The sequence below is a fragment of the Rhinatrema bivittatum genome, chromosome 5 (assembly GCF_901001135.1).
Source record: "Rhinatrema bivittatum chromosome 5, aRhiBiv1.1, whole genome shotgun sequence".
NCBI lineage: Eukaryota > Metazoa > Chordata > Amphibia > Gymnophiona > Rhinatrematidae > Rhinatrema > Rhinatrema bivittatum.
This window is the reverse complement of record NC_042619.1, coordinates 240,984,610-241,011,895: the sequence shown is the minus strand read 5'-3', so window position 1 is coordinate 241,011,895 and position 27,286 is coordinate 240,984,610. Positions and strand designations below refer to the sequence as shown.

The window sequence follows — 27,286 nt, the reverse complement described above, 5'->3', positions numbered from 1 at the left end:
CAGTCTCATCTCCTTCCAGAAGCTGCTGATCCACCAGCATAGGGCTGTACCTAAATAAATTAAATAGACTGTCCTCTGAATAGTTGAACTAATTGGTGAGAAAATATGTTTCAATATAAGCTCAACTTTTTTATTCTGCAGATCTTTTTATTGAAGTTCCTCCCTTCCACTGGGATAGTTGTTCTAGTTACAACCAAGACCAATGCATCTACTCTTGGTATCTAAAATACTTTTTCTATTACACTTGTATTAGAACATAAGAACTTGTCATGCTGGGTCAGACCAAGGGTCCATCAAGCCCAGCATCCTGTTTCCAACAGAGGCCAAAACCAGGCCACAAGAACCTGGCAATTACCCAAACACTAAGAAGAACCCATGCTATTAATAGCAGTGGCTATTCCCTAAGTAAAATTGATTAATAGCCATTAATGGACTTCTCCTCCAAGAACTTATCCAAACCTTTTTTGAACCCAGCTACACTAACCACATCCTCTGGCAACAAATTCCAGAGCTTTATTGTGCGTTGAGTGAAAAAGAATTTTCTCAGATTAGTCTTAAATGTGCTACTTGCTAACTTCATGGAATGCCCCCTAGTCCTTCTATTATTCGAAAGTGTAAATAACCGAGTCACATCTACTCGTTTAAGACCTCTCATGATCTTAAAGACCTCTATCATATCCCCCTTCAGCCGTCTCTTCTCCAAGCTGAACAGCCCTAACCTCTTCAGCCTTTCTTCATAAGGGAGCTGTTCCATCCCCTTTATCATTTTGGTTGCCCTTCTCTGTACCTTCTCCATCGCAACTATATCTTTTTTGAGATGTGGCGACCAGAATTGTACACAGTATTCAAGGTACGGTCTCACCATGGAGCGATACAGAGGCATTATGACATTTTCCGTTCTATTAACCATTCCCTTCCTAATAATTCTTAACATTCTATTTGCTTTTTTGACTGCTGCAGCACACTGAGCCAACAATTTTAAAGTATTATCCACTATGATGCCTAGATCTTTTTCCTGGGTGGTAGCTCCTAATATGGAACCTAACATCGTGTAACTACAGCAAGGGTTATTTTTCCCTATATGCAACACCTTGCACTTGTCCACATTAAATTTCATCTGCCATTTGGATGCCCAATCTTCCAGTCTTGCAAGTTCCTCCTGTAATGTATCACAGTCTGCTTGTGATTTAACTACTCTGAATAATTTTGTATCATCCGCAAATTTGATAACCTCACTCGTCGTGTTCCTTTCCAGTTCATTTATATATATATTGAAAAGCACCGGTCCAAGTACAGATCCTTGAGGCACTCCACTGCTTACCCTTTTCCACTGAGAAAATTGACCATTTAATCCTACTCTCTGTTTCCTGTCTTTTAACCAGTTTGTAATCCACGAAAGGACATCGCCTCCTATCCCATGACTTTTTAGTTTTCGAAGAAGCCTCTCATGAGGGACTTTGTCAAACGCCTTCTGAAAATCCAAATACACTACATCTACCGGTTCACCTTTATCCACATGTTTATTAACCCCTTCAAAAAAATGAAGATTTGCTAGGCAAGACTTCCCTTGGGTAAATCCATGTTGACTGTGTCCCATTAAATCATGTCTTTCTATATGCTCTACGATTTTGATCTTGAGAATAGTTTCCACTATTTTTCCCAGCACCGAAGTCAGGCTCACTGGTCTATAGTTACCCGGATCACCCCTGGAGCCTTTTTTAAATATTGGGGTTACATTGGCCACCCTCCAGTCTTCAGGTACAATGGATGATTTTAATGATAGGTTACAAATTTTAACTAATAGATCAGAAATTTCATTTTTGAGTTCCTTCAGAACCCTAGGATGCATACCATCCGGTCCAGGTGATTTGCTAATTATTATAAGATATTTCCTTTTTTTTTTTTTTTGCAAAATCATTTTTATTTTGAAGACATACAATATCTTAGTGACAGAAAAAAACATAGCACTGAGCAACACTATCAATACGGTAACCAGTTTAACAAAAGGGTAATGTAAGCCTTATTTTCTTTATTATTTTATGCAGCAGCCCCCACCCCTGGATAGTACTAAGAATCCCAATCTAATCAGACTCACAAATTCCTACACGCTCCAAGCACATCACTCGATACCCATTCAAACACCATTCGCACCACCCCCAATCATAACCACGCCCCTGCCCCCAATCCCGCCCAGAAGCCCCAAAGCTCATAACCAAAAGCGGCCATGGATGAAGACAAACAATATAATCAACTTAAATTTTAGAGTCAGAAGAAACAGAGTACCAACATGCATGATAACCTGCTGTGAGCAAGTGACCTTGAAAAACGGGCGAGTAGTCTTAGGTGAAGTAGTAAAGTCCATCCTTTCCAGGAGCATCATGTCCATCATAAGTAGTTGCCAGGCCGTAATAGATGGCTTTAGTAAAGGATCAGTCCAGTCAGTCAATATCACTCGACAGGCTAACAAAAGCGCAATCCTACTGAAATGATCCTGGGCCCCAGTGCATTTTGTAGACAGCACCTGTGGTCCAGCTAGGAGGAGCGCTGCGGACAGTTTAAGAGGAAGCTGAAGACATTTAGCAAATCAGTCCATAACCTGATACCAAAAAACTTGTAGGGTGGAGCAAAATATCAACCGATGGAGCATAGTACCCTCCTCCTGGAGACATTTAATGCATAGTGGAGAGGAAAGGCGGCCCATTTGAAAACGCCGCACATCATCATAAATGGTATGGTGGATAATCCTAAAGTGTAAGTCACGCAAACCGCCATCCTTCAGGTGCTTGTGAAGATAAGTAAAACAGGAGTTGAGGGAGGTAACCACTATATCCATTACACACAATGGTTCCCAATAGGTAGCTAAAAGATCGAGGTGCGTGGTGGGCAGTAGGCTTTTTATCTGTCCACTCCAGCCTTTTATAGAATTATGAGAATATGCGACTTGAGACAAGGTATTAGCAAAAGCGCTTTCCTTCAAGAACTCCGCCGGCTGCCAATGAAAGATCTGTAAATAATGTCATGCTTGAAGATAAGCGAAAAAAAACTTAGGTCGTAACTGATAATTTTTAACCATAGTCTCATAGCTTAACACTTGAGGGGTAGCTTCCTCAAAGTAATAAAAAGCATACATAAGACCCCGGCGTGCCCACATTTGAAAAACTCCATTGGCACCCACTCCCGGCTGAAAATCACAATTACCCACTAACGGGGTTAACAATGAGAAAGGGCTATATAGATGGTAAAGATTGCGTATCCATCTCCAAGCCCGTCTTGTACTAAATAGAGGGGAGACCAAGGTTGAGTCATGCAAGTCAGCAGCCCCTCCTCACAATACGTATAATTATCAATAATCCATTCTCCAATAAAGCGCATCTGACAGGCAACATTGTATAGGCGAAAATCGGGCAGTCCCATCCCTCCCTGTGTCTTAGGATACGTATAAGATATTTCCTTTTTAACATTTTCAGGTCACTTTATTTAAATGTATTTTAATTAATGATGTAATTCATTGCATATTTATTTGTGTTTTCTTATATTACTATGTTGTAAACCGATGTGATGTTCCCACGAACATTGGTATATAAAAATAAATAAATAAATAAAATAAATGCTTTTGCACATCCATTGGGAGCAGATATAATTTTGAGAAATGTTTTATGCACTTTAAACCTGATTCTCTCCATTCAGACACTATCATTCTCTCAATTTCAGAATGGAGAGCAAAACAAGCTGGAGGTTTTCATATACCCCTAATTATAGTGTCCCAATCTGAAATATAACATAGAAACATAAAATTTACAACAGAAAAGGACCAATAGTCTATCCAATCTGCCCAGGAAGCTTACCATGGTAGTTATCTACTATGCCGTGCAAGTTACCCCTGTTATTCAGTCAGTGCTTTGCTTATGGACATGATCATAGAAGCAGGCCTGTGTTTTTTTCCTCAATGTCTGTGCATCAGTATCCCAGACTATAAAAAAGTCATGGCTCGTGTTGGTTGTCTCTGTATCCAAGTTCCTCTTCCTCCCCCACCCCCCACCCTCCTCCTTCAAAGCAGAAATAGATGTTGCAGTTGCATCAAAAGCATTGGAGGAATTACGTGCTTGATAATTTCGTTTTCCTTAGTGTAGACAGGCAGTGAGCCCCTGCTAGCAGATGGAGATGGAGTCAGGTTTCAAAGCTGATGTCACCCTAGCTATACCCCTGTAGTGACCTCAGCCATTCAGTATTTTCTTCAAAAAGCCATTGTGGACATATTATTGAAGACTTGATTAGAATTTGGATTCAAATTGATTAAAAATTGGAGACCGCAACTGTACTCAACCAACATAAGCACTGAATCCCAGTAATACTATAGATGCCCTGAACTAGGGATAGTGCAAAAGCTTACCCGTAATCACATGGAATTGAGGTTTGCCTCATGGGGGATTCCTTGGCGCCTCTTTTGGGCAGGATGCTGAGTCCATCTGTCTACACTAAGGAAAATCAAATTATCAGGTTTTCTCCATTTCCTAGCATGTAGACAGATGGACTCAGGACCAATGGGATGTACAAAAGCTACTCCCGAATGGGGTGGGAGGCTGCCCATAGTGCGCTTAACACTGTCCTCGCAAAGGCTGCGTCCTCTCGGACCTGGACAGGTGTGTAAGAAGGTCCACGTTGCTGCTCGACAGATGTTGCCCTTTGTCTAGACCTTTGAGGATTTAGTCGGTTAGTGAGATTAGGAGGGTTTCAGTACTATGGTGTTTACGAAATCCGTATTGTGAGGGGAATAGTATGCGATTCTTTTCAAGGTGATCTGTGAGTTGCAGGTTGACTATTTTTTCAAGGATTTTTGCTAGGAATGGTAGGTTGGATATGGGGTAGTAAGTTAGAGAGTTCAGTAGGGTCGAGTTTTGTTTTTTTTAGTATTGGTTTAATAATCACTTCTTTCAGTGAATGTGGAACAGTACCAAGGGTGATGGATCGATTAATGTTTGCAATGGGTTGGATATGGTGTTTGTGATGGATAGTAGGTATTTAGAGGGTATCATGTCTGAGGGATGGGAGGATAGTCTCATTTTCTTAAGAATGGTTTCAATTTCAGTGGAGGCAATGGTTTCAAAGGTTTTAAATTCGTTATAAGGGTTGATTGCAAGTATTTTAGGGTGCGATGTTATGTTAGGGAAGTGAGTTGTGAGATTGGTAATTTTATCATGGAAAAATATTGCCAGATCTTCACATTTAGATTTGGCGTTTTCGTCTGGTATGGGGTTAGGTAAAGTTTTGGTGAGTGTTGAGACATATTCAAAGAGTGCATGTGCATTGAATTGGAGGTTATGAATTCTTTGGGCATAAAAGTCACGTTTGATTTTGTTTATGGTCTCACGGTAAGAGTGTAGTGAGGTTTTGTATTTTGCAAGTTGTAAGGCTGTAGTATCTTTGCGCCATTTCCTTTCTTGGTTTCTCAGGTTGTATTTCAATATTTTTAGTTCATGTGTGTACCATGTTTTTTTTTTTTGTGTGTTGTGAGAGGGGTTTATTTCTTTGGATTGTATAGGACAAATTTTATCCGAAGTGATCCTGACATGATGGCAGAGTTGGCATCAGTTAAGTCTAGGTTGTCTAATTCATTGGAAAGAGCTGTGATTAAGTCATCTTGCTTAAATGGTTTTCTGAAATGAATGGTGTTTTTCAATTGGGGATAGGAGATGTTTTTTTATAGAGCAGGTAGTTCTGATGATATAGTGGTCTGACCACTGTACGGGTGTGTGTGAGGGAGTGTCTGTGTTGATTTGGGAGTTAATAAAGATCAGATCTAGTGTGTGTCCTATTTTGTGTGTGGGTTTTGTAATGATTTGTTTGAGGCCTAGTGCATTGAGTGATGATAGGAGTGCTTCGCAATTGTATGATAGTGGTGAAGAGTCAGTGTGTATATTGAAATCTACTAGGATGATGGCAGGAGAGTCTATATTTATATTTTTTTGTGATGAATTCTATTAGGGGGGATGGGTCTTTTTCTAGAGTGCCAGGAGGGGAGTATATTAGATAAATTTGTAGTTTAGGGGATTTAAATAGCCCAATTTCTATTTTAGGATGGGGATTAATAGTTTGGGGTACTAGTTTGAGGTCTTTTTTTTTTTTTTTTTTTTTACAGCTAGTAGGATACCTCCCCTCCTCTTCTCTTAGGTCTGGGTATTGAGAAAATGTTGTGTGTGTTATTTGGGAGCTGGTTTAGTAGCACTGGATCAGTTTCTTTAATCCATGTCTCAGTTATGGCACATATAATCAGGATTTTCATCTAGGAGTATGTCATTGAGAATGGGTGTTTTCATGACTATAGATTGGGAGTTGAATAGAATGAGGGTAAATGTTGTTAGACCAATGAATTGGTGATAGGTAGTAGTGAACTGGGGCATGAGCGGACGTGTGTAAGAAGGGATGGGTTATGTTTAGAGTTGTAGTCTCTTATTATCTGATAGTCTTAGTGCTGAATTCACCTGTGTAATTAAGGCTGTGAATTTTTCCTTATGAAACAGGCGCATCACTGAATCCTCTTCTCCTTAAGAAAAGACTTCCCCTTCCTCAGGGGACTCACAGTCACTTCCCCTCAACAAGTCAATATAATCTTTATGTGAAAGGTCTAAAATTAGTAAGGAATCTTCAAATTTAGCTCTGTACCTTGCTCTTTTGGAATGCTTTGCTGTTAAAAAGGCAAAGGCTCAGATGGCCATTGTGTATTTAATATAGAATCTTCCCCTCTGTAGCTTTTGCTTTTGTAGTGCCCAGAAAGTCTGATGGAGGACATTGAAAAACTCAGGGGAAAAGCAACTTGTCTATGTATTTATTGTGACATATGAGATTGCTTTCTGAGAGCAAGGGCTAGGACGGAGCTTGGCCCAAGAGCTTTAGCCTCTTTTCTTTAATTTCACTGAAAATGTAAAACAAAAACCTATCTATAATACAAAGAAATTCTGCTACACCATCAGGTGGTCTTCACATCAGCTGGAGGCAGAGAATACTGGCATAATGAGGTTCTGCACATAGCACAAGTAGTAGTAGTGATGCCAAATTAAAAAAACAAACCCCAAAATAGAACATTATGCTGCCTCCATCTGCTGGAAGTGGGACAAACTCCCAACATTCTGGTCTGGTGTAGCAGAAAGACAAGGAATACATAAATAATAGAGGTCTGTAACAACCTATTAGCTGGGACAGATACAGGGTGGTGGTGGTAGGAACAAGGTTGGGAGGTTGCAGTATTGTAGACAACCCATTCTTCACGTCCTTAAGAGCAGAAGTGATAAAGCAAAAGCTAGTGATGCTGCAAGCCATGGGGAATCCAAGTGCAAACCAGCTGATTAAAACTACCCAGAATTAGTATCCTTCAGCAAGGCCATGGAAAAACAACAGGTGACCACATGTTCAGGCAACAGCTTTATTAGGTCTTTATAACTGTTTAGACTATTATAAAGCTCATGGTAAGACATGGGAGTGGGTGGGCATGTTGGACTAAGTATGGGAATTTGTATGGGAGTATTGGACTAAGTATGGGAATTTGTATGGGGGTATTGGACTAAGTATGGGAATTTGTATGCTCATGTACTTAGGATGGAAAGACAACAAAAAACTGACTTGGATAAAAGGCAAAATCCTATGATGTCAATCTTCTGCAGTTGGCAACCTGGATATACTAGAAGGGGCTTAGAGAACAAGAAACTGAATTAATGAAGTTCTCAGGGATCACAAAAGGGTTTTTTTAATATAGCAGTGATATTTAACCTGTGGCTCAGAAGTCATATGTGGCTCTCAGAATCCAAGAATAAGACAGCAAATAAGGATCATTAAGCTCATTTAGTCTGTCAAATGTCTTTATTTTCGCAGTCTATATCACGTAATCAAAAAAGAGGAAAGTTTGATATTTTTATTTGTATTCACAAAATCCTCTATTCACAATGTGTCCATAAATAAAAATGTGATTTTTATTTATGGACACATTGTGAATAGAGGATTTTGTGAATACAAATAATAATATCAAACTTTCCTCTTTTTTGATTACGTGATATAGGCTGTATAGAGGAATTGGTTCCAATTTACCCAGTGTATTTATTTTTGCAGTGCCATAGACATCAGGTCATCTTAGGCTTTCCCCTCACTTCTTCATATCCAGGGGGTTCTCAGTTTATCCCAGGCCTCCCCCACCACCCCATGGGGCCATTCCATGTATTCACCATTCCTTCCTGTGAAGAAATCTTTTCCCTTTGAGTTTCTTATATGGCTCTTTATTCAACACCATTTTAAAAAAGTGAATGACTGAAATTCATACTTTAATGGGGTTGCTTGAGTTTGGGCTTACTGAGTGACAAAAGGCTAAGAACCTTTTCCCTTTGTGAGGGAAGGAAGGGGCGAACATATCAAGTGGTGCACAAGAGCAATTATTTAAATCAGAGTCGCTTAAAATTTATGTGCAGAAAAATTGGAAAATTTAAACAAATGTTCTAAAGACTGTGCAGGCAATCCTTTTTTTCCCTTAGTCTTCAGTTATAGATACATTTCATCCCAAAAGAGACTGCATATTTTATAATTTAAGACTGGATCAAAATCAGGAGAAAGACTTTGGGATGTTGCATTTCCAGTTCGTCTACTAGATTTTCAATGGAATCAGTTCTAGCTTTGAAACCAAAGTACATTTTACAATGGTTGTAAAAGTGTTTTAACCAATATCGTGAATGCAGAAAAGACATCAGGTCAGACATTATCAAAAAGCTTACAAACTATTTCTTAGTTTACATTAATATTTGTACAACTTTAGTAAGTTAAAGGAAAACAATTTGACAAAAAAGAGAAGTAATTTGGGGAATTAGCCATTTACTTTAATAAAAGAGGATTGAGCAGAAATGTTCATCCTGGTCGCCATTTAATATTTTTGACACCTTGAAACTGTCTCTTCAAAGCCTGAGTGTCTGCCCATTCAGAATTAAAACAAGAATCATCCTGGTTTTCTTCCAGTTTCTGTAGAAAACAACCAACTAACTTTAAATTCTCAGTGCAAATGGTCGTTAGTTATCTGCTGCTCAATATCAAAACACTGTGTACTATCATCCTGTGCATAGTAGGGGTTATAATCATACTGGGCTTTATACTGTGTACTATCTATCCACTGTTATATCTAGAGGTGGAGCACATACAGTATATGTGCCAGCATATCATGAACTATCAAGACTATAGCCAGAGATGTGTGGCACCTATACTACCAAATGGTGATCACAGTTGTGGAGTTGCATTTTTGTCTGAATGTGACAGGGAGGGGACAGGAGAATGTAGGGGGAGGAGGTAGTGCCCAGAATGGAAAGTATCTAGTACCTTGAATTCTTCCTGCTTTCTGTAATAATGCAGCATCATTTGTTTCTGCTCTTCACTACTGATCACAGGCTCTCTTGCCGGGGCTCCTTGCCCTTTCTGGGAAGGTTATGAAAGCAATTCATTAATAATTAGTTTTATGAGAAGTCAAATTGTGCATATGAATCCTTCCAATGCACAACTTGGAAGAACTGCTACAGTGGCACATAACATTTGCCAAACATGAAGACTGCCAGAATTGTCCCAGCGATTAATGAAGCACATATTAAGAAGGCTTTACTGGTCTTCCAGGTTCTTACCTTTTAAGATGCTGCATCAATTTCTCTTTTATTACATTACAATATATCAGAGGGGCAGAGTCCGAATACAACTGATCCCTTCAAGGGAGAGCAGAATACAGTCCCAATTGTGGTGGCAACCGCCACCTTAAGCAGCAGGCCCTGAGCACAGTGCCACCAACAGCCATCATGAGGGACAGATGCTGAGCACAGTGCCGTCACCACCAAACATTGCACTGCTAGGCCCCGAGCACAGTGCATTGCCACCAGCCACCATGTCAGGCAGGTGCTGAGCACAGGGCTGACAAAGGTGATTTGGTAATTGGGGGGGGTGGGGGTTTAAGGAAACGGAGAACATACTTGGAAACTGTCATCGGTTTGCCTCAATCAGACTGAGGTAGGGAATTTAAAAAAAGAGTTTAGCAAACAGTACGAAAAGTAAATTCAGAAAAAAATATGCACAAACAGTAAGCAAAAGCAGCTAGTTTCAGAAAATATAAACTTATTCTTGGATACTCTACAGTTCAAAGATGAAATAGGTAATGGGTCTCGGAACAGCAGATATTTTACATGTCAAAAGCAATGAACAATACAGCACTTACAAACAATTTATATTTGCAGACACTAGATACAATGCCCCTTTCCAGGAGCCGTGTAATATATTGTAGTTGCAACACTAATGTGATAGATTATTTGCACATAAAACCAGACGGCAGTAGTTCCTAACAAACAAAGAGAAAGCAAATATTGCTTACCTGTAACAGGTGTTCTCACAGGACAGCAGAATGTTAGTCCTCATATATGGGTGACATCATCAGGATGGAGCTCAATCACGGAACACTTCTGTTAAAGTTTCCAGAACTTTGACTGGCCCCTACTGGGCATGCCCAGCATGGCACTAACCCTGCAGCCAGCAGGGGTCCCCCTTCAGTCTTATTTGAAAGGCAGTGCTGAAAAATAAAATAACAAAATGTTACGAACTGGGGTGGCGGGCGGGTTTCATGAGGACTAACATCCTGCTGTCCTGTGAGAACACCTGTTACAGGTAAGCAACATTTGCTTTCTCACAGGACAAGCAGGATGGTAGTCCTCACATATGGGTGAGTACCGAGCTGAGGATGTCTGAACTTGCACCAAATGTACCTAACGGCGTGCAACAGGCACAACAACTGGGGTGGAATTTGGTAAAGGGCATCCTGAACCCCACCGGGCAGGCGGAAGGGGTGTAGGTACGTTACGTTGTAAATAGGTTACGCAAGACAGACTGGCCGAAGATGGAATATTGTCTTCCGGTTTTGTCCAAGCAATAGTGGGCTGCAAAGGTGTGGAGAGAACTCCAGGTTGCAGCTCTGCAAATGTCAGGGAGCGGCACCGATCGCAGGTGTGCTACTGAAGTCGCCATGGCCCTCACAGCGTGTGCTTTAACACGGTCTTGAAATGGAATGCCCGCTTGCTGATAGCAGAAGGATATGCAGTCCGCCAACCAGGAGGAGAGAGTCTGCTTACCCACAGGCTTTCCCAACTTGTTAGGGTGGAAAGAGACGAACAATTGAGTGCTTTCACTGTGGGCCGCTGTATGGTCTAGGTAAGATGCTAGAGCTCATTTACAGTCAAGGGTATGCAGAGCCTACTCTCCTGGATTGGAATAGGGCCTGGGAAAAAAGGTAGGTAGTATGATTGATTGGTTTAGATGAAAATCCGAGACTACCTTAGGTAAGAATTTAGGGCGAGTGCGGAGTACCGCCCGGTCCTGCAGAAGTTTAGTGCAAGGCTGATAGGTTAACTAGAGCCTGCAATTCACTAACTCTGCAAGCTGAAGTGATTGCCAAAAGGAAAATCACTTTCCATGTGAGATATCGAAGTTCACAAGAGTAAAGAGGCTCGAAAGGCGGTTTCATGAGCCGACCGAGAACCAGATTAAGGTACCAAGAAGGGTCCGGAGGACGTAAAGGAGGCTTGATGTGGAGCAAGCCTGTTAAAAAGCGTGTTACAAGGGGTTGTACTGATAAAGGGACATCCCCGATACCTTTATGGAAGACGGCCACCGCACTGACATGCATTCTGATGGAAGAGGTCTTTAGACCTGATTCTGACAAATGCCAAAGACAGTCCAGAAACTTCGGGATTGGACAGGAAAAGGGGTCAAGGGACTGAGAAGCGCACCATGACGTGAACCTTTTCCATTTGTAAGAGTAAGATTTTCTCGTGGAAGGCTTTCGCGAAGCAATCAAGACACGGGAAACTGGATCTGAAAGGTTAAGTGGTTGAAGGATTAACCTTTCAACATCCATGCCGTCAGGGACAAGGTTTGAAGATTGGGATGGCGTAGGCACTCCGTCGTTTTGAGTGATCAGGAGCGGGTCCTTTCCCAAGGGAATGTGCCTGCAGATGGAGAGATCCTGAAGAATTGGAAACCACACTTGGCGTGGCCAGTGAGGTGCTATCAGGATCATGGTTCCCTTGTCCTGACGTAACTTCATGAGTGTCTTCGAGAGAAGAGGAAGTGGAGGGAATGCATAAAGCAAAACAGGTTGCCCATGAGAGGGAGAATGCGTCTCTGGGCTGAGAGTGTTCGCTGCAAATGAGGGAGCAGTAGTTGTCCACTTTGTGGTTCTGAGGGGACGCAAAGAGGTCTATCTGAGGATATCCCCATTGTTGGAAGATGGAGTTCGCTACCAAGGGGTTGAGAGACCACTCGTGCGGTTGAAAGACGCGACTCAGCTTGTCTGCCAGCACATTGTCCACTCCCGGCAAGTAGGTGGCCCTGAGGTACATCGAATGGGAGAGGGCTTCCGCCCATATCTGCACAGCTTCCTGACACAGAAGGAAGGAGCTTGTGCCTCCCTGTTTGTTGATGTACCACATGGCCACCTGGTTATCCATCTGAATTAGGATGACCTGATTTGACAGGTGATCCTGAAAGGTCCTGAGAGCATATCTGATTGCTCGAAGCTCCAGGAAATTTATTTGGTGTTTGGCTTCCTCTAGAGACCAAGAGCCTTGTGTCTGCAGATTGGCTATGTGGGATCCCCACCCGAGGTTGGAAGCGTCGGTGGTGAGAATGATTTGAGGATTCGGAACCTGGAAGGGCAATCCCTGGAGGAGATTGATCTGATTTTTCCACCAGGCGAGGGACAGACGGATTGAGTCGGTGATGTGGACAATGGTCGACAGAGGCTGAATAGCTTGATTCCCTTGAGACCTCAGAGTCCAGTGCATGAGCCTCATGGCCAAGCGGGCCATTGGTGTGACATGGACTGAAAACGCCATGTGTCCCAGGAGGAGGAGAAATTGGCGTGCAGTCGCAACGTGTTGAGACTGCAGTTGGTGAGCAAGAGACACGAAAGTCAATGCTCGTTGTTGAGGCAGGAAAGCCTTTGCCTGTAAGGTGTCCAAGTCTGCCCCAATGAACGATAAGGTTGACATGGGACTAAGTAGGATTTGTCGTAATTGACGAGAAACCCTAACGAAATTAGAGTGTGTAAGATTAGACTGAGGGAAGACAGAGCAGCTTGCTGAGTGGAAGCCCTGATTAACCAGTCGTCCAGATAGGGGTAGATGTGAAAACCTTGTGTCCTGAGGAATGCTGCGATGACTACGAGGCATTTTGTAAAGACTCGTGGAGCAGATGCTAGGCCGAATGGAAGCACTCGGTATTGATTGTGCTTGAGGCCTACTAGGAATCTCAGGGTATTTGCGATGAGCTGGACTTATTGCAATATGGGTGTATGCGTCTTGGAGGTCCAGAGAGCAGAGCCATTCTCCTTTTTGAAGAAGAGGTAGAAGCGAGCCCAAGGTGACCATCTTGAACTTTTCTTGCTGGAGTTACTTGTTGAGGGCCTGTAGATCTAATCCTAATCCCTCGATTTTTGGGGGATTAGGAAGTACCGGGAATAGAACCCTAGGCCTTGCTGAGAGTGTGGAACGGGTTCTATTGCTCTTGACTGGAGAAGGAGGGAGACCTCTTGATCCAGAAGAATGGAGTGGGGTCAGATGTTCTCCACGCCTGCAGAAGTGGGGAGTCCGGTGGCAGGGCGAGAAAGTTCAGATGGTAACCCTGAGCAATGATTGCCAATACCCATTGGTCGGATGTGATTGAATGCCACATGTTGTGGAAGTGGCACAGTCGACCTCCCACTGGTATGTGACACAGAGGAATCTGGCTGCTGCTCTCCAAGTGGAAGTCAAAAACCTGAAGCAGGGCCCGGCTGGGGAGCTGCTTGTGGTTTTTGTTTTCGGGTTTGGCGAGACTGAGGTTTTTGATAAGGTCTCGTAGCACGGGATCTGGCTGGTGGCAGGTAATACTTTCTTGGACGGTAGAACGACTTCTTAGAGTCCTTTCTAAAGGGCTGCTTTGAGGAGAAGTCGGAAGGCATAAAAGAGAGCTGTTTTAGGGTCTCACAATGGTCTTTTAATTCGGTCACCGTCCGTTGGATCTGTTCGCTGAACAGATTATCTCCTACACAAGGCAAGTTGGACAACTGGTCTTGCACTTCTGGGCGAAGGTCAGAAGACTTGAGCCAGGCCCACTGTCTCGCCGAAATAGCAGCTGCAGACACTCTGGTAGAGGTGTCAAAAATGTCATAAGATGTTCGAATTTCATGTTTGCCTGCCTCAAAACCTTTGTTTACAAGGGTTTGTAGTTGGTCTTGGAATTGCTGAGGCAGGGAGTCTGAGAAGTCCTGTATCTGCTTAAAGATGACCCTGTTATATTGGGTCATATAAAGCTGATAGGCAGCAATTTGGGAGATGAGCATGGCCCCTTGGAATATTCGGTGACCAATGTTGTCTAGGAATTTCTGTTTCTTACTAGGAGGGGTAGACGAGTGAGGTTTTGACCTTTTTGCCCTCTTTTGTGCAGACTCTACCACGACCGAGTGGTGATCAAGCTGTGACTTCTGAAACCCTGGGGCTGACTGTACTAAATAAGTAGTGTCAGCTTTCCTGTGTACTGGAGCAACTGTTCCTGAATTTTCCTAGTTCTTTTTGAGGAGATCAAGAAGAACCTGGTGGACGGGAATAGAGGTTATTACCTTGGGGATATCCAGGAATTGGAGCAACTCCAACATCTGGTGCCTATCATCCTGTTCCGTCTGCAATTGAAAAGGAATCAATTCAGCCATTTCCTTCACAAAATTTATAAAAGAGAGGTCCTCTGGAGGAGAATGCTTTCTACTCTCAGTGGGTGAAGGTGGTGAAGGTAAGTCATCGGTGTCTGATGAGGTATCATCTCCTCAGGTATCATAAGGATCAACACCGTTTCCTCTAGGAAGTAGAGGGGGACAGAGTGGTTGGATACCTGAAGGTCCTGGTCTAGGCTCCGAAGGAATCGGAGGAATTATTGGAGGTGCCGACGATGGCATCGAAGGCATTGAGGTGCCGACGATGGCATCGAAGGCATTGAGGGTGCCAATGGACGTATTGGCACCAATGGTTGGATCGGTGGTGAGGGATGTATAGGCATCGATGGCTGAGGCATAACTCCAGATAAAGGAAGGCGGAACGGTGTTTCTCCTCCCAATAATGTTGTCAGTGGGGAGGGCATCGGAGCCATCGGAGACCCGGGATCCATCGATGGAAAAGCAGCCATTAGGGCTTTCAACCTGGATAGCAGTGCTGCCAGCGCTGCCGGAATCAGGTCGATGATCAGTTCCACAGTCGGTGCCAGTGTCGGAGCCGGAGGAACCTGAAGACGTTGCATCGCCTTGTCGATGGCCTCCTGAACCATCCGGTCCAGTTCTTCTCAGAGACCTGGAGCAAGTAGCCCCGGCTCCAGAACAGATGAAAGAGGCAGAGGCATAGCTGGAGGGACCACCATTAAAGGCGGAGTCGCGGCTCCCGATCCCCGATCGGGTGAGGGTTGCCTCGGAGATCCGGTCGCAGGAATGGTCGGTGCCTTTCCTGGATGGGACTTCTTCGACAGCGGCTCGGACGATGGCGAGGTCGATGATGTCGCTCCCTCGATGGTCCGAGTCTTACGGTGTCGATGGCGATGTTTCTCCCTGCGATCCCCTCGATTCTGAGGGGGAGTAGAGGGTGTCTATGGCCGAGAAGTCGATCGACGCTGGCGCAAAGTCGAAGGTGCCGGTTCCGACGACGTCTATGCAATGGACGGAATCGGGGTTTGAGCACGGAAGAGAAGTTCCATCTTCTCCATTCTGGCCTTGTGACCCTTCGGTGTCATTAGGGCACATTTGGTGCAGGTCAAGACATCATGCTCACGTCCTAAACACATTACACAGACTTTATGGGGGTCTGTGATAGACATGGTGCGGGTACAGTCCGGGCACCGAAGAAACCCCGACGCCATGGCAAAAATTTAGCTGCGGTACGGTTGACAGCCAGTAGGCCGCGAAGACCAAACTCGACGGTAATCGACGGAAAACGGGTAAAAACTTACCGGAGTACCGCGGACTTATAAAAGGAAGAGGAAGGACCCCTTTGGGGCAATTAACTTTTAGTAATTCCATGAGGAAAATTCATGTCAGGAATCTCTTCAGAGCTCCTTTACCGCGAGGCTACTGCTGCGAGGAAAAAAGAAGACTGAAGGGGGACCCCTGCTGGCTGCAGGGTTAGTGCCATGCTGGGCATGCCCAGTAGGGGCCAGTCAAAGTTCTGGAAACTTTGACAGAAGTTTTCCGTGATTGGGCTCCATCCTGATGATGTCACCCATATGTGAGGACTACCATCCTGCTTGTCCTGTGAGAAATTTATTACACTAGTATCCTCCAAGTACTAGCAAAATCTCTTTGGTTGGAACAAAGATGAGCACTGCTTGGTGTATTTTAGCATGAATACTTACTTTTTGTATCTTGACAATTATTTTAGTCTTCTCATTTTTGCCCACATAGTTTGAAAGTTTTTCTGCCCTTTTTAGCTCTTTTCCTGCCCACCACAACTGTGCCTCTGATTCTTCGATAATCTGAAGTGCAGCCTGCAATGAAATACATTTAACTAGAGCAAAGGTCAGCAAGATCATTTGGGCAAATGGCAAAAAACCAGCAACATCCCTCACAGCAAAGTTGTCATGTCAAAGGGTGGGGATTGGGGGGGGGGGGGGGTTTGTCTCCTTGGTGAAATTCATCCTCTTCAGGGGGATGTAAGGGAGGGAGGGAAGGAAGGAAGTTCCCTCCCTCCAACAAAACCCAGCTTCCATGATGCTTCCCTCCACTCATCTAGCACACTACTCGTTCAAAATGGCTGTCACTCTGAACATTTTTAAACTTTGCGGGCTGGCTGTGCTAATGTTGAGTATTGTGAGATTAACAAACCAAAAAAGGGAACAGCTAGTTTCCAATTACAATACAACCAAATGATTAGCTGTTAAAGTTAAATATAATGTTGCTCAAATTTTCTCGTTAAAAATATTTTACTCTTTATTATATTATCAACCGTATAAAATATTTTATAATTTTAAATGTTTTGGGAATTTTTTCATAATGAGAAAAAAAGACCTCAGGGCTGGCAAGGTGTCTGGTAAACACAGATACTCATAAGCCAGTAAATTTCAGTCACTGGTCTTTTTCATCTCCTTTTCTGTTTTTTTTTTTTAAAACACTGTTTCTATTTATGTTGAAAAATTATTTTTGCATGTTGCAGACTAACTCTTTCTTTGTGGCATTACTTTGCCTGGTATCCAACAGTTCATTGAAGACAAATTAATTTGAATCACAGCAACTTATATTTAACCAAGAAGTCAGACTGATTCTTTAAAGTAGAGCGTACTCCATGGTACTCCATGCATTTGAGTTTCAGAACAGGGAAATCTCACATATTGGAAAATTCTGAAACATTCCTGACATCTTAATGAAAACTGGCACTTATCTGGCAACTTTGTGCCGACAAAGATATGCTTAATCTTTGTCAGTCGCCGTCAACGATAACGTTTCGCAAGACGTGGCATCAGGGTGGATTCTGCAATATAACAGTCTGCAAAAATAATTTTTCAACATAAATAGAAACAACAGTGTTTTAAAAAAAACAACAGAAAAGGAGATGAAAAAGACCGGTGACTGAAATTACTGGCTCATGAGTATCTGTGTTTATTAGAGGTAAAGGTACAAAAACTTAGATTGTAAGCCCTCTGGGGATAGAAAAATACCTACAGTACCTGAATGTAAACCGGTGTGATATCTCAATTGAGACCGAATGTCGGTATATAAAAATAATAAATAAATAAAATAAATAAATACTAGACACCTTGCCAGCTCTGAGGTCTTTTCTCTCATAATGAAAAAATTCCCCAAACATTTAAAATTATAAAATATTTTATACAGTTGATAATATAAAAAAAAGAGTAAAATATTTTTTATGAGAAAATTTGGGCAACATTATATTTAACTTTAACAACTAATCATTTGGTTGTAGAGTATTGTGAGATTAGCATAGCTGGCCCATAAATTTTGAAAATGATTGCAGTGCCATTTGTGAGCTAGTGGTGTATTGGCAGTAAAGTGCTGAACTAGGGAAGTTTCATCCAGCTCTGATGCAATCGTACTGAAATATGACAAAATCCCATACTAGTGAGAGATTCTGTTTTCCATGACTAGTTTTCCACCTGTAAATGCTATGGTTATTAGATACCTGGGTTCCTGTCAGATCCTCTTTGCCCTCAAACTCCATTCTGATTGGATCATGGGGAGGTAATCCCATAGAATAAACGATCATTACAGCTCCTCTGAGCTGATCTAGGGCATCTTTTACCATTGCCATACTCACACACACATTTGCTTGGGCTTGTTTCTGAAATTGAATGCAAAAATCACAATTAAAATTCATGACGCTAGCAGTGTTAAGTAAAAAGTAAAACAAATTATTTGTGAGGTGGGGAAACATCCCATGCATTTCAATGAAAATTGGTTAAATAAATAAATTATGCCATAGGCATCCACTTAAGATTGTAAACTTTCTGGGACAGGGACTACCTGCACCTGTATAGAATTTTTTTGTAAAGTGCTTTGGTTATGATGCTATATAAATGTTGCGGTCCCCACCGCTTCCTTCCCCGTTGGGCTCGGGGTCTTTTACCTTCCTGCGGACCGCGGAGGAGGATCCCCTGCTCCTGGACTGCCAGACCGCATGGTTCCCGTGCTTCCCTCTGAGGACTCCTCGCTAGGCCCTGACCGTGCTTCACTCAAACTGGGGCTCTCTTGCCTTCCTCCGCTCCACAAAGAGGGACGCCGGTCCCCACCCGGGTCCAGCCGCATGGCTCCGGCCTTGCCTCACGAAAACGCCGCCGAAGCCTCTCTGGACTCCGCCCACCTTGACGGCCTCACGCGCGCGTGCGAGGGCTGGGTACTTCAGCCCCGGTACCCGGAAGTGCTGCTCCGCCCCAGAGGTGATGTCACGCTGCGGCTAAAGTATATAAGCAGACTCCGGACTTCCTCACTTTGCCTTGCAATGAGGTTCACACAGTTCCTCTGTTCCTTGAGTTGCTGCTTATCCTCCGTCTCGCTGCTGATCTTTTGTTTGACTTCTGCTTGTTCCTGACGATTCCCGCTTGCCGCCTGCCTCGACCCTGGTCTGCCTGCTGACTTCGGACTACGCTTCTGCTGCTGACTCCTGGCCTTGACTCCGGTTTGTTCCTGACGTTCCCGCTTGCTGCCTGCCTCGACCCTGGTCTGCCTGCTGACTTCGGACTACGCTTCTGCTGCTGATTCTTGGCCTTGACTCCGGCTTGTTCCTGCCGTTCCCGCTTGCTGCCTGCCTCGACCCCGGTCTGTTCCTCGACCTTGGACTCCAGTCTTGCTGCTGATTCCAGAGGCCCGCTCCCAGTGTGCTCCTAACTTCCCGGCTGACCTCGGCCATGGCCCTGCTGGACCCCTGACCTCAGGACTTTAGTACTCTGGCCGGCCTAGGCCCAGTTCTCCTTGCAGCCTCTGCTTCTGCCCACGGACTATTTCGGACTCTGGGCTCCAGTCCTTGGTTACCTAGTTCTTGTTCCACTGCGTGGCAGCTACTTCCTACGTCTCACGCCTAAGTCCCCGTGGTCTGTCCCTACGGGCGCCTCCTGGGGGGCGTCGCACCGTGCAGGTGAAGTCCTCAGCCATCCATTACCCCCTCTGCCTACCGGCCTCACTCTTACCAACCTCCCGGCCGGCCCAAGGGTCCACGACTCCGCCTGAATGCAACAATAAATGCTGAACTAATAATATAATAGGCACTTACATTTTGTTTGGGGGATAATATTTTATTTTATTTATTTATTTAAGGCTTTTATATACCAACTTTCTTGATACAAATCAAATCAACTCGGTTTACATCGAACTAAGCAGTAACCATAACCAATTAACAAAAGACAAATTTGATGAAGCATAAAGTTACAATATAACAAGGGAGCAAAAACTGGGGATAGGAAAATAAAGGGGGGAGAACAGAGACAGTATACTATATACAGGTGAGGGTGTGGGAGGGGGCTGGCCTGGTTCTTTTATGCTTTCACCTGAACTGGAACCAGTCTCTACTGCAGGGCTTCCCAAACCTGCTCTGGTAACCCCACAATCAGTCAGGTTTTCAGGATATCCAATTTTTGCAAATTTCTCATCAACATTCTTTGTGGATATCCTGAAAGCCTGACCAGCTGAAAGATTACTAGGACAGATTTTGGAAGCCCTGTTCTACTTAGGAAGGCATTTTCTTTACCCAAGTAAGTGCTAGACTATTTGGAGTTTATTAAAGTCATTAAGGCTGCATACTTGAGGCCTATTAACTGTTAGGAACTGTAAATAAAACTGTTTTATCTGTATAAGTGGTGGTTTGAAAATCAATTAGTGACCAGTGTGTGTAAAAGTATGCACATAGCCCAGTTTTGTGCACTGAAGAGACAAATTCTGGAGGGTGGAGTTGGGTCTTAGGCATGTACTTTTTGATTTTAAGAAGTATGTGTGTGAATTACCTGGCACAAGTTGTGTCCTGCTTGCAGAAGGTGTAATTTTGTGTGAGGTAATTTGTGCATGCATTCAGTCAATTACCTGAGGAGATTACTGCCCTTAAGCAATAAGCTTGATGCTTTTAATGCAATTTATTTATTTATTTAATGTCTCTTATATACCGATGTCCGTTCGCACATCACATCGGTTCACAGTAAAACATGAACTTTATGGGCGAAGCCCTTACAAGGAACAGATAAATACAGTTAACTTTAGGGCGTAGCCCTTAACAAAACCAAGGAAGAAATACACTGGAGGGGGGTATTGATTGCAACATTGCTCCCCACTTTCATGGTAGTGGGAAAAGGGGAATTGGATTCAGACAACAACCAAGAGGGCCCAGACTTCCTCAGTCTGGGGTACTGATAAGCAGGCATAAAGCAGAGTTGCTTACCTATAACAGTGTTCTCCGAGGACAGCAGGATGTTAGTCCTTACCCATGGGGTGATATCATCAGATGGAGCCCGATGTGGAAAGCTTATGTCAAAGTTTCTACAACAGTGAGCATGCCCAGCATGCCCTATACCACACATCCACGCGGGGTCCCTCTCCAATCTTGTGACATAGAATTAAAACAAAAAATAGGAGAAACCCAACTCCGTGGGGTGGTGGGCAGGTTTTGTGAGGACTAACATCTTGCTGTCCTCGAAGAACACCTGTTTCAGGTAAGTAACTCTGCTTTCTCTGAGGACAAGCAAGATGGTGGTCTCAAACATGGATGAATCCCTAGCTAAGGCTGCTCTCCAACACAAAAGTGGACACTTTCCAGGTGCTAACAGGCACAACAACGAAAATGCTGTAGGTAACCAGAGGGAGGGAAACTGCCTGAACCCAAACAATGGGCCCTAGAAGCAGGGAGAGTTGTGTTTTACACCTCAAACAGGTTCTGAAGGAAGACTGGCTGAACCTGTCGTGTCAGCCATCCCTATTCAGACAATAGCTCGATGTGAGTATATGGAGAAAACTCGTTGCAGCCTTGCAGATCGATGGCTCTGATAGAATGAGCCTTGACATGACCTCTAAGATGCAGTCTCACCTGGGCATAACAGAAGGAGATGCAATCTGCTAGCCAATTGGATACTATCTGTTTGGCAATGGCAATGCCCTACTTATTCCTATCAAAAGAAATACAAAGTTGGGTGGACTGTCTATTGGCTTCTGTCTGCTCCAGATAGAAGGCTAAGGCTTGCTTGCAGTCCAAACTGTGCAGTGCTCTTTCGCCTTTGGGTCGAATTGTGCCTGGGAAAGAATATTGGCAGGATGATGGACTAGTTAAGATGGAAGTCCATCACCACCTTAGACAAGAACTTAGGATGCGTGCACAAAATCACCCTGCCATGATAAAACTTAGTATATAAGGCGGATAAGTCACTAAGGCCTGGAGCTCGCTGACCGCCACCAAAAACATGACCTGCCAGGTCAAGTACCTCAGGTCAAAAGGTGTGCAGAAGCTCAAAAGGAGCTTTCATCAGCAGAGCTAAAACCACGCTGAGGTCAAAGAGACAGCGAGAGGACTTAGGAGAGGCTTCTATTGAAGCAGGCCCCGCATGAACCATACAACTATAGGTTGTTCAGAGATGAGTGTACTGTTTACACCTTGGTGATATGTGCCAAATGCACTAAGATGAACTCTAATGGAGTTGGTTTTTAAGCCAGTTTCCGATAGGTATAGAAGGTAATCAAGCAGTTTTTGTGTAGGGGAGGAGAACGGATTTAGGGCCTTCTGCTCAAACCACATGGAAAACCACCTCAACTTCAGTCCATAGAACTTTCTAGAGGAAGGCTTTCTAGAAGCCACCAAGACCTGAGACACATCCTCTGAAAGACAGTGGTTGCAGGATTAAAAAAACTTTCCATATGCACAGACTGTGATCGACAGGGTCTGGAGGTTGGGATGCTGCAACCCAGACTGATCAGTCTCCGGATGGATAACTCCTATAGGAATGGAAATCAGACCTGTCTCGGCCAATGAGGGGCTATGAGAATCATAGTCCCCTTGTCCTATCAAAGCTTCAAGAGAGTCTTCACCACTAAGGGAATCAGAGGATATGCATACAGAAGACTCATGCTCCAATGATGTGCAAAGTTGTCCGAGGCTGGTTTGCTATCTGACCTGTACATGGAGCAGAACAGAGGCAAGAGGACGTGAACAGATCTACGTCCGGGCACCCCCAAAGCAGAATATCCGATTCACTACCCCATGGTCCAGGGACCACTTGTGGGATCTGAAGGCTCAACTCAGCCTGTCTGCTACCACCTTCTCCGTCCCAGCAAGGTACATAGCCCTGAGCACCATCCCATGTGACAGGCCCACGACCAGATCTGGACCACTTCCTGACACAGGAAGTACGATCCCGTGCCTCCCTGCCTGATGACATACCACACAGCTCTGTATTCTTTGAGAGGATTCTGCATAGGTATCCCAGACAGCATGGCTAATTCAGCCCTTCTCTGTACTTTTTCTAGTTCTGCTGTATTTTTTTTTTTTTTTTTTTTAGGTGCGGCAACCAGAAGTGCACACAATACTCAAGTAAGACCGCACCATGGATCAATACAGAAGCATTATAATATTCCCAATTTTTATTTCTATTCCTTTCCATATAATTCCTAACATTCTATTTGCTTTTTAGGCTGCTACTGCACAGTGGAGCTTAAGATTTCAACATATTGCCCACAATAACTTCCAGGTCCTTTTCCTGTGTAGTAATCTACCTTATAAATGGGCTCTGACCGACGGCCCGCAAATGCGCAGTAGAGAGCAACTCTACCGCGCATGCGCGGGCGAGCACGTCGGTCAGAGCCGAGCGTGCCCGAAAAAAAAAAAAAGCACTGGGGCAGCAGGAGCGGGAGCGGCGGCGAGAAGCGGGAGCAGCGGCGGCGGCAAAAAGCAGGAGCGGCGGCGGCGGCAAAAAGCAGGAGTGGGGGTAGCATTAGCAGCGGCGACGAGCAGGAGCGGCAGCGAGCAGGAGCGGCGCCGCGCGTGTGGGAGGGACACCCCCCGGAGATCTTCCGTCTGCGGATGAGCTGAAAGGGAAGGGCATTGGGAGGGGGAGGAGAGAGTGAGGGGAGGGAGAATAGAGGGAGTGAGGGAGGGAGAATACAGGGGGAGGGAGAGGGAGGGAGAATAGAGGGGGAGGGGGAAGGTGAGAGGGAGGGGGAAGTTGAGAGGGAGGGAGGGAGAATAGAGGGGGAGGGAGGGAGAATAGAGGGGGAGAGGGAGGGGGAAGGTGAGAGGGAGGGAGAATGGGAGAGGGAGGGAGAATAGAGGGGGAGAGGGAGGGAGGGAGAATAGAGGGAGGGAGGGAGGGAGGGAGAATGAGGGGGAGGGAGTGGGAAGGAAATGGACCGAAAATTTAGTTTTTAAATGTAGCCCGTTGTTACGGGCTTAACGGCTAGTTCCTAATATTGAATCCAATCCTATGTACCTATAGATAGAATTTTTACCTATATGCATCACTTTGCACTTGCCCACATTAATCTGCTATTTAGATGTCCAGTTTCACAATTCCTCATAATCTGTTTGTGATTTAACTATTTTGAATAATTTTGTGTCATTTGCATATTTGTTTTATTTTTTTATCATCATGTTTATTAAAGAGAAATAGTAGAACTGGCAAATATAACAAGTACAACATCAGTTATGGCGTAGACAAGAAATCTATACAAAGATTTATAAATACAAAGTCAAAGTCAACATTGAAATGAATAACATTTTCATAGCCAAAGTCCGAGATCATACATTGCAACATGGCTGGTGGGTCACTTCTACTGTCATCCTCGTCAGCAAAGGGAGCTAACACAGCCGTAGAACTATTATAGGGACCCGCTATACGAGGGGCTCCTGAAGTAGCTTGTGTGACCACTGTAGGTCTCTCTTGTTTTTTGTTTTTTATATATACCCAGAAATGCCTTCCTATCCCTCCCCTCTTCACCCCCCCCACCACTGGTCCAAGGAGATAGAGCTCTGCATGGAGATAAAGAAAGGCCAAAGAAGGCAGTAAACAGATGGGCTATAATAGCTATAACGAATTGAGACTTGTATGGAAGTAAAAGAACTGAATCGTACAAGATCTTTGGAGTCAGTCTAGGGCCAGTTAGTATAGAGGTGTTCGGGCAAATAAGGACTGGGGATTCCTTGCCCTTGTATCGGAAAGAACTATGAGTCTAGCCCAGGATACCATTTAGGTCCTCCCGAATTTTTGGAGATAAGTAGTCCGCCACAGGAGACCAAACTGTCATGCATGTGTGAAAACATTTCGGTGACTATTATTTAGCGGATATAAATTCCAGTGTAAACAGTCTAATCAATTTTTGGAATCATACTTCCGGGAGAGGGGGTGTTGTCGATATCCAAGTTAGTAGAATAGCTTTCTTACTGAGAAACCCTATCTTAGCTACTAAGAGCCTATTGTAAGTCCCGGACTCTACTGCAGTGGGAAGGCTTCTACCAAAGAGCCAAAGCTGGGATCAAGTGGTAGTGTCTGACGGGTAATGTATTGGGCTGTGGTGAGTACCCCTTGCCAAAAGATTTTAATACGAGGGCAGGTCCAGAACATGTGAGTGTAATCTCCGGGCTCCTTATCACATTTAAGGCATCTGGCAGTCTGCGATTGGGATGCTTTAAATGCTCTATCAGGCATCCAATAAAAGTGCCACAGGAACTTGATTTGAGTTTCCTGGAGAGCCATATTTTCGGACAATTGAGGAATGTCTGTAAAGCATTTTTGAAAGCTTAAATATGGTAAGTAATGCTGCCCATTTCTGGTACATTATATATATTAATGTTGATAAGTGCAAGGTGATGCATATAGGGAAAAATAACCCATGCTACAGTTACACGTTAGGTTCCATATTAGGTGCTACTACCCAAGAAAGATCTAGGCGTCATAGTGGATAACACATTGAAATCGTCTGTTCAGTGTGCTGCGGCAGACAAAAAAAGCAAACAATGTTGGGAATCATTAGAAAGGGAAATGGTGAATAAAACGGAAAATGTCATAATGCCTCTGTATCGCTCCATGGTGAGACCGCACCTTGAATACTGTGTACAATTCTGGTCGCCGCATCTCAAAAAAGATATAATTGCGATGGAGAAGGTACAGAGAAGGGCTATCAAAATGATAAGGGGAATGGAACAGCTCCCCTATGAGGAAAGACTAAAGAGGTTAGGACTTTTCAGCTTGGAGAAGAGACAGCTGAGGGGGGATATGATAGAGGTGTTTAAAATCATGAGAGGTCTAGAACGGGTAGATGTGTATCAGTTTTTTACTCTTTCGGATAATAGAAAGACTAGGGGGCACTCCATGAAGTTAGCATATGGCACATTTAAAACTAATCGGAGAAAGTTCTTTTTCACTCAATGCACAATTAAACTCTGGAATTTCTTGCCAGAAGATGTGGTTAGTGCAGTTAGTATAGCTATGTTTAAAGAAAGGATTGGATAAGTTCTTGGAGGAGAAGTCCATTACCTGCTATTAACTAAGTTGACTTAGATAATAACCACCGCTATTACTAGCAACGGTAACATGGAATAGACTTAGTTTTTGGGTACTTGCCAGGTTCTTATGGCCTAGATTGGCCACTGTTGGAACAGGATGCTGGGCTTGATGGACCCTTGGTCTGACCCAGTATGACATGTTCTTGTATTCTTATGTCTGAGTCTGGAATGGTTTGCATTAATTTTTTGCGGAAGCAGACAATTGAAGGTTTGGTTTCATTTGGGGATATGGCCATAATCACATTCCGTAGGGCAATAGAGGATGGAGGTTCAGTCAAGGTGATCCCAGAAGTCCCCGCAAAGTGCTGTACTTGCAAGAATCCAAAGAAATGGTTGGTCGGCACCTGGAATTGTGTTTGGAGGTCTTGAAAGCTAAAGAAAATGTAGGTTTCTGTGGAATATAATTGGAAGAGGTGGGCGAGGCCTCTCGCCTTCCAATGACCAAACACAGTTTGTCCTAAACCTGTAGTAAATAGTGGATTATTATGCAATGACATTAATGAATGTGATTGCAGGGGGTGTTTCACTAATTGGCAAAGATATCACCATGCTTGTCTACAAGAAGAGAAGTGTGTGTGGCTTTAAATGGTGAGGAACCATCTTGGATTCTCCTAATAGTCATTTGCAAATTTGATCATCTCACTCATTGCTTCTTTTCCCCGTCATTTATAAAAATGTTAAATGCTGGTCCCATGATAAAATCCTGGGCCAATATACTATTCTTCTCTTTCCAGTGGGAAAACTGACCATTCAGACGTACACTCTCCATTTCCTATATTTTGGCCAGTTACCAATCCACAACAGGATATTGCCTCTTATCCCATGACTTTTTAATTGCCTGATAAGTTTCTCATGGGACTTTATCAAATGCATTTTGAAAATCCGGGTACAGTATAAATTGACTGGCTCGCCCTTATCCATGTTATTTACACCTCAAAATAATTCTAATAGATTGATGAGGCAAGACTTCCTGTTAAATCCATTTTGACTTTTTCCCATTAAGTCATGCTTATCTTATGCCGAGTAATTCTGTTCTTAATTACAGCTTCTACCATTTTACCCAGCCCCAATATCAGGTTCACTTATCTGTAGTTTCCTGGATCACCCTTGGAATCTTTTTAAAAAGTGGCATTACATAAGCTATCCTCCAGTCCTCAGGTATTTTGCCAGAATTTAATGATATGTTACAGATTATTAGTAGCAAGTCTGCAACTTCATATTTGAGTTCTTTTGGAATTCTGCCG

At 43.7% G+C, this 27,286-nt stretch overlaps 1 protein-coding gene across 1 annotated transcript in view; it reads right to left on the bottom strand.

Annotated features, from left to right (window-relative positions):
- Positions 1–5,470: 5,470 nt before the first annotated feature.
- Positions 5,471–27,286, bottom strand: part of CFAP298 (cilia and flagella associated protein 298) — a 69,729-nt gene continuing 47,913 nt past the window's right edge. Inside the window, 4 exon segments of the mRNA XM_029603586.1 lie at positions 5,471–8,991; positions 9,343–9,438; positions 16,420–16,551; positions 18,201–18,359. Of these exon segments, the coding sequence (XP_029459446.1) occupies positions 8,881–8,991; positions 9,343–9,438; positions 16,420–16,551; positions 18,201–18,359 (498 nt within the window). The 3' untranslated portion in view covers positions 5,471–8,880.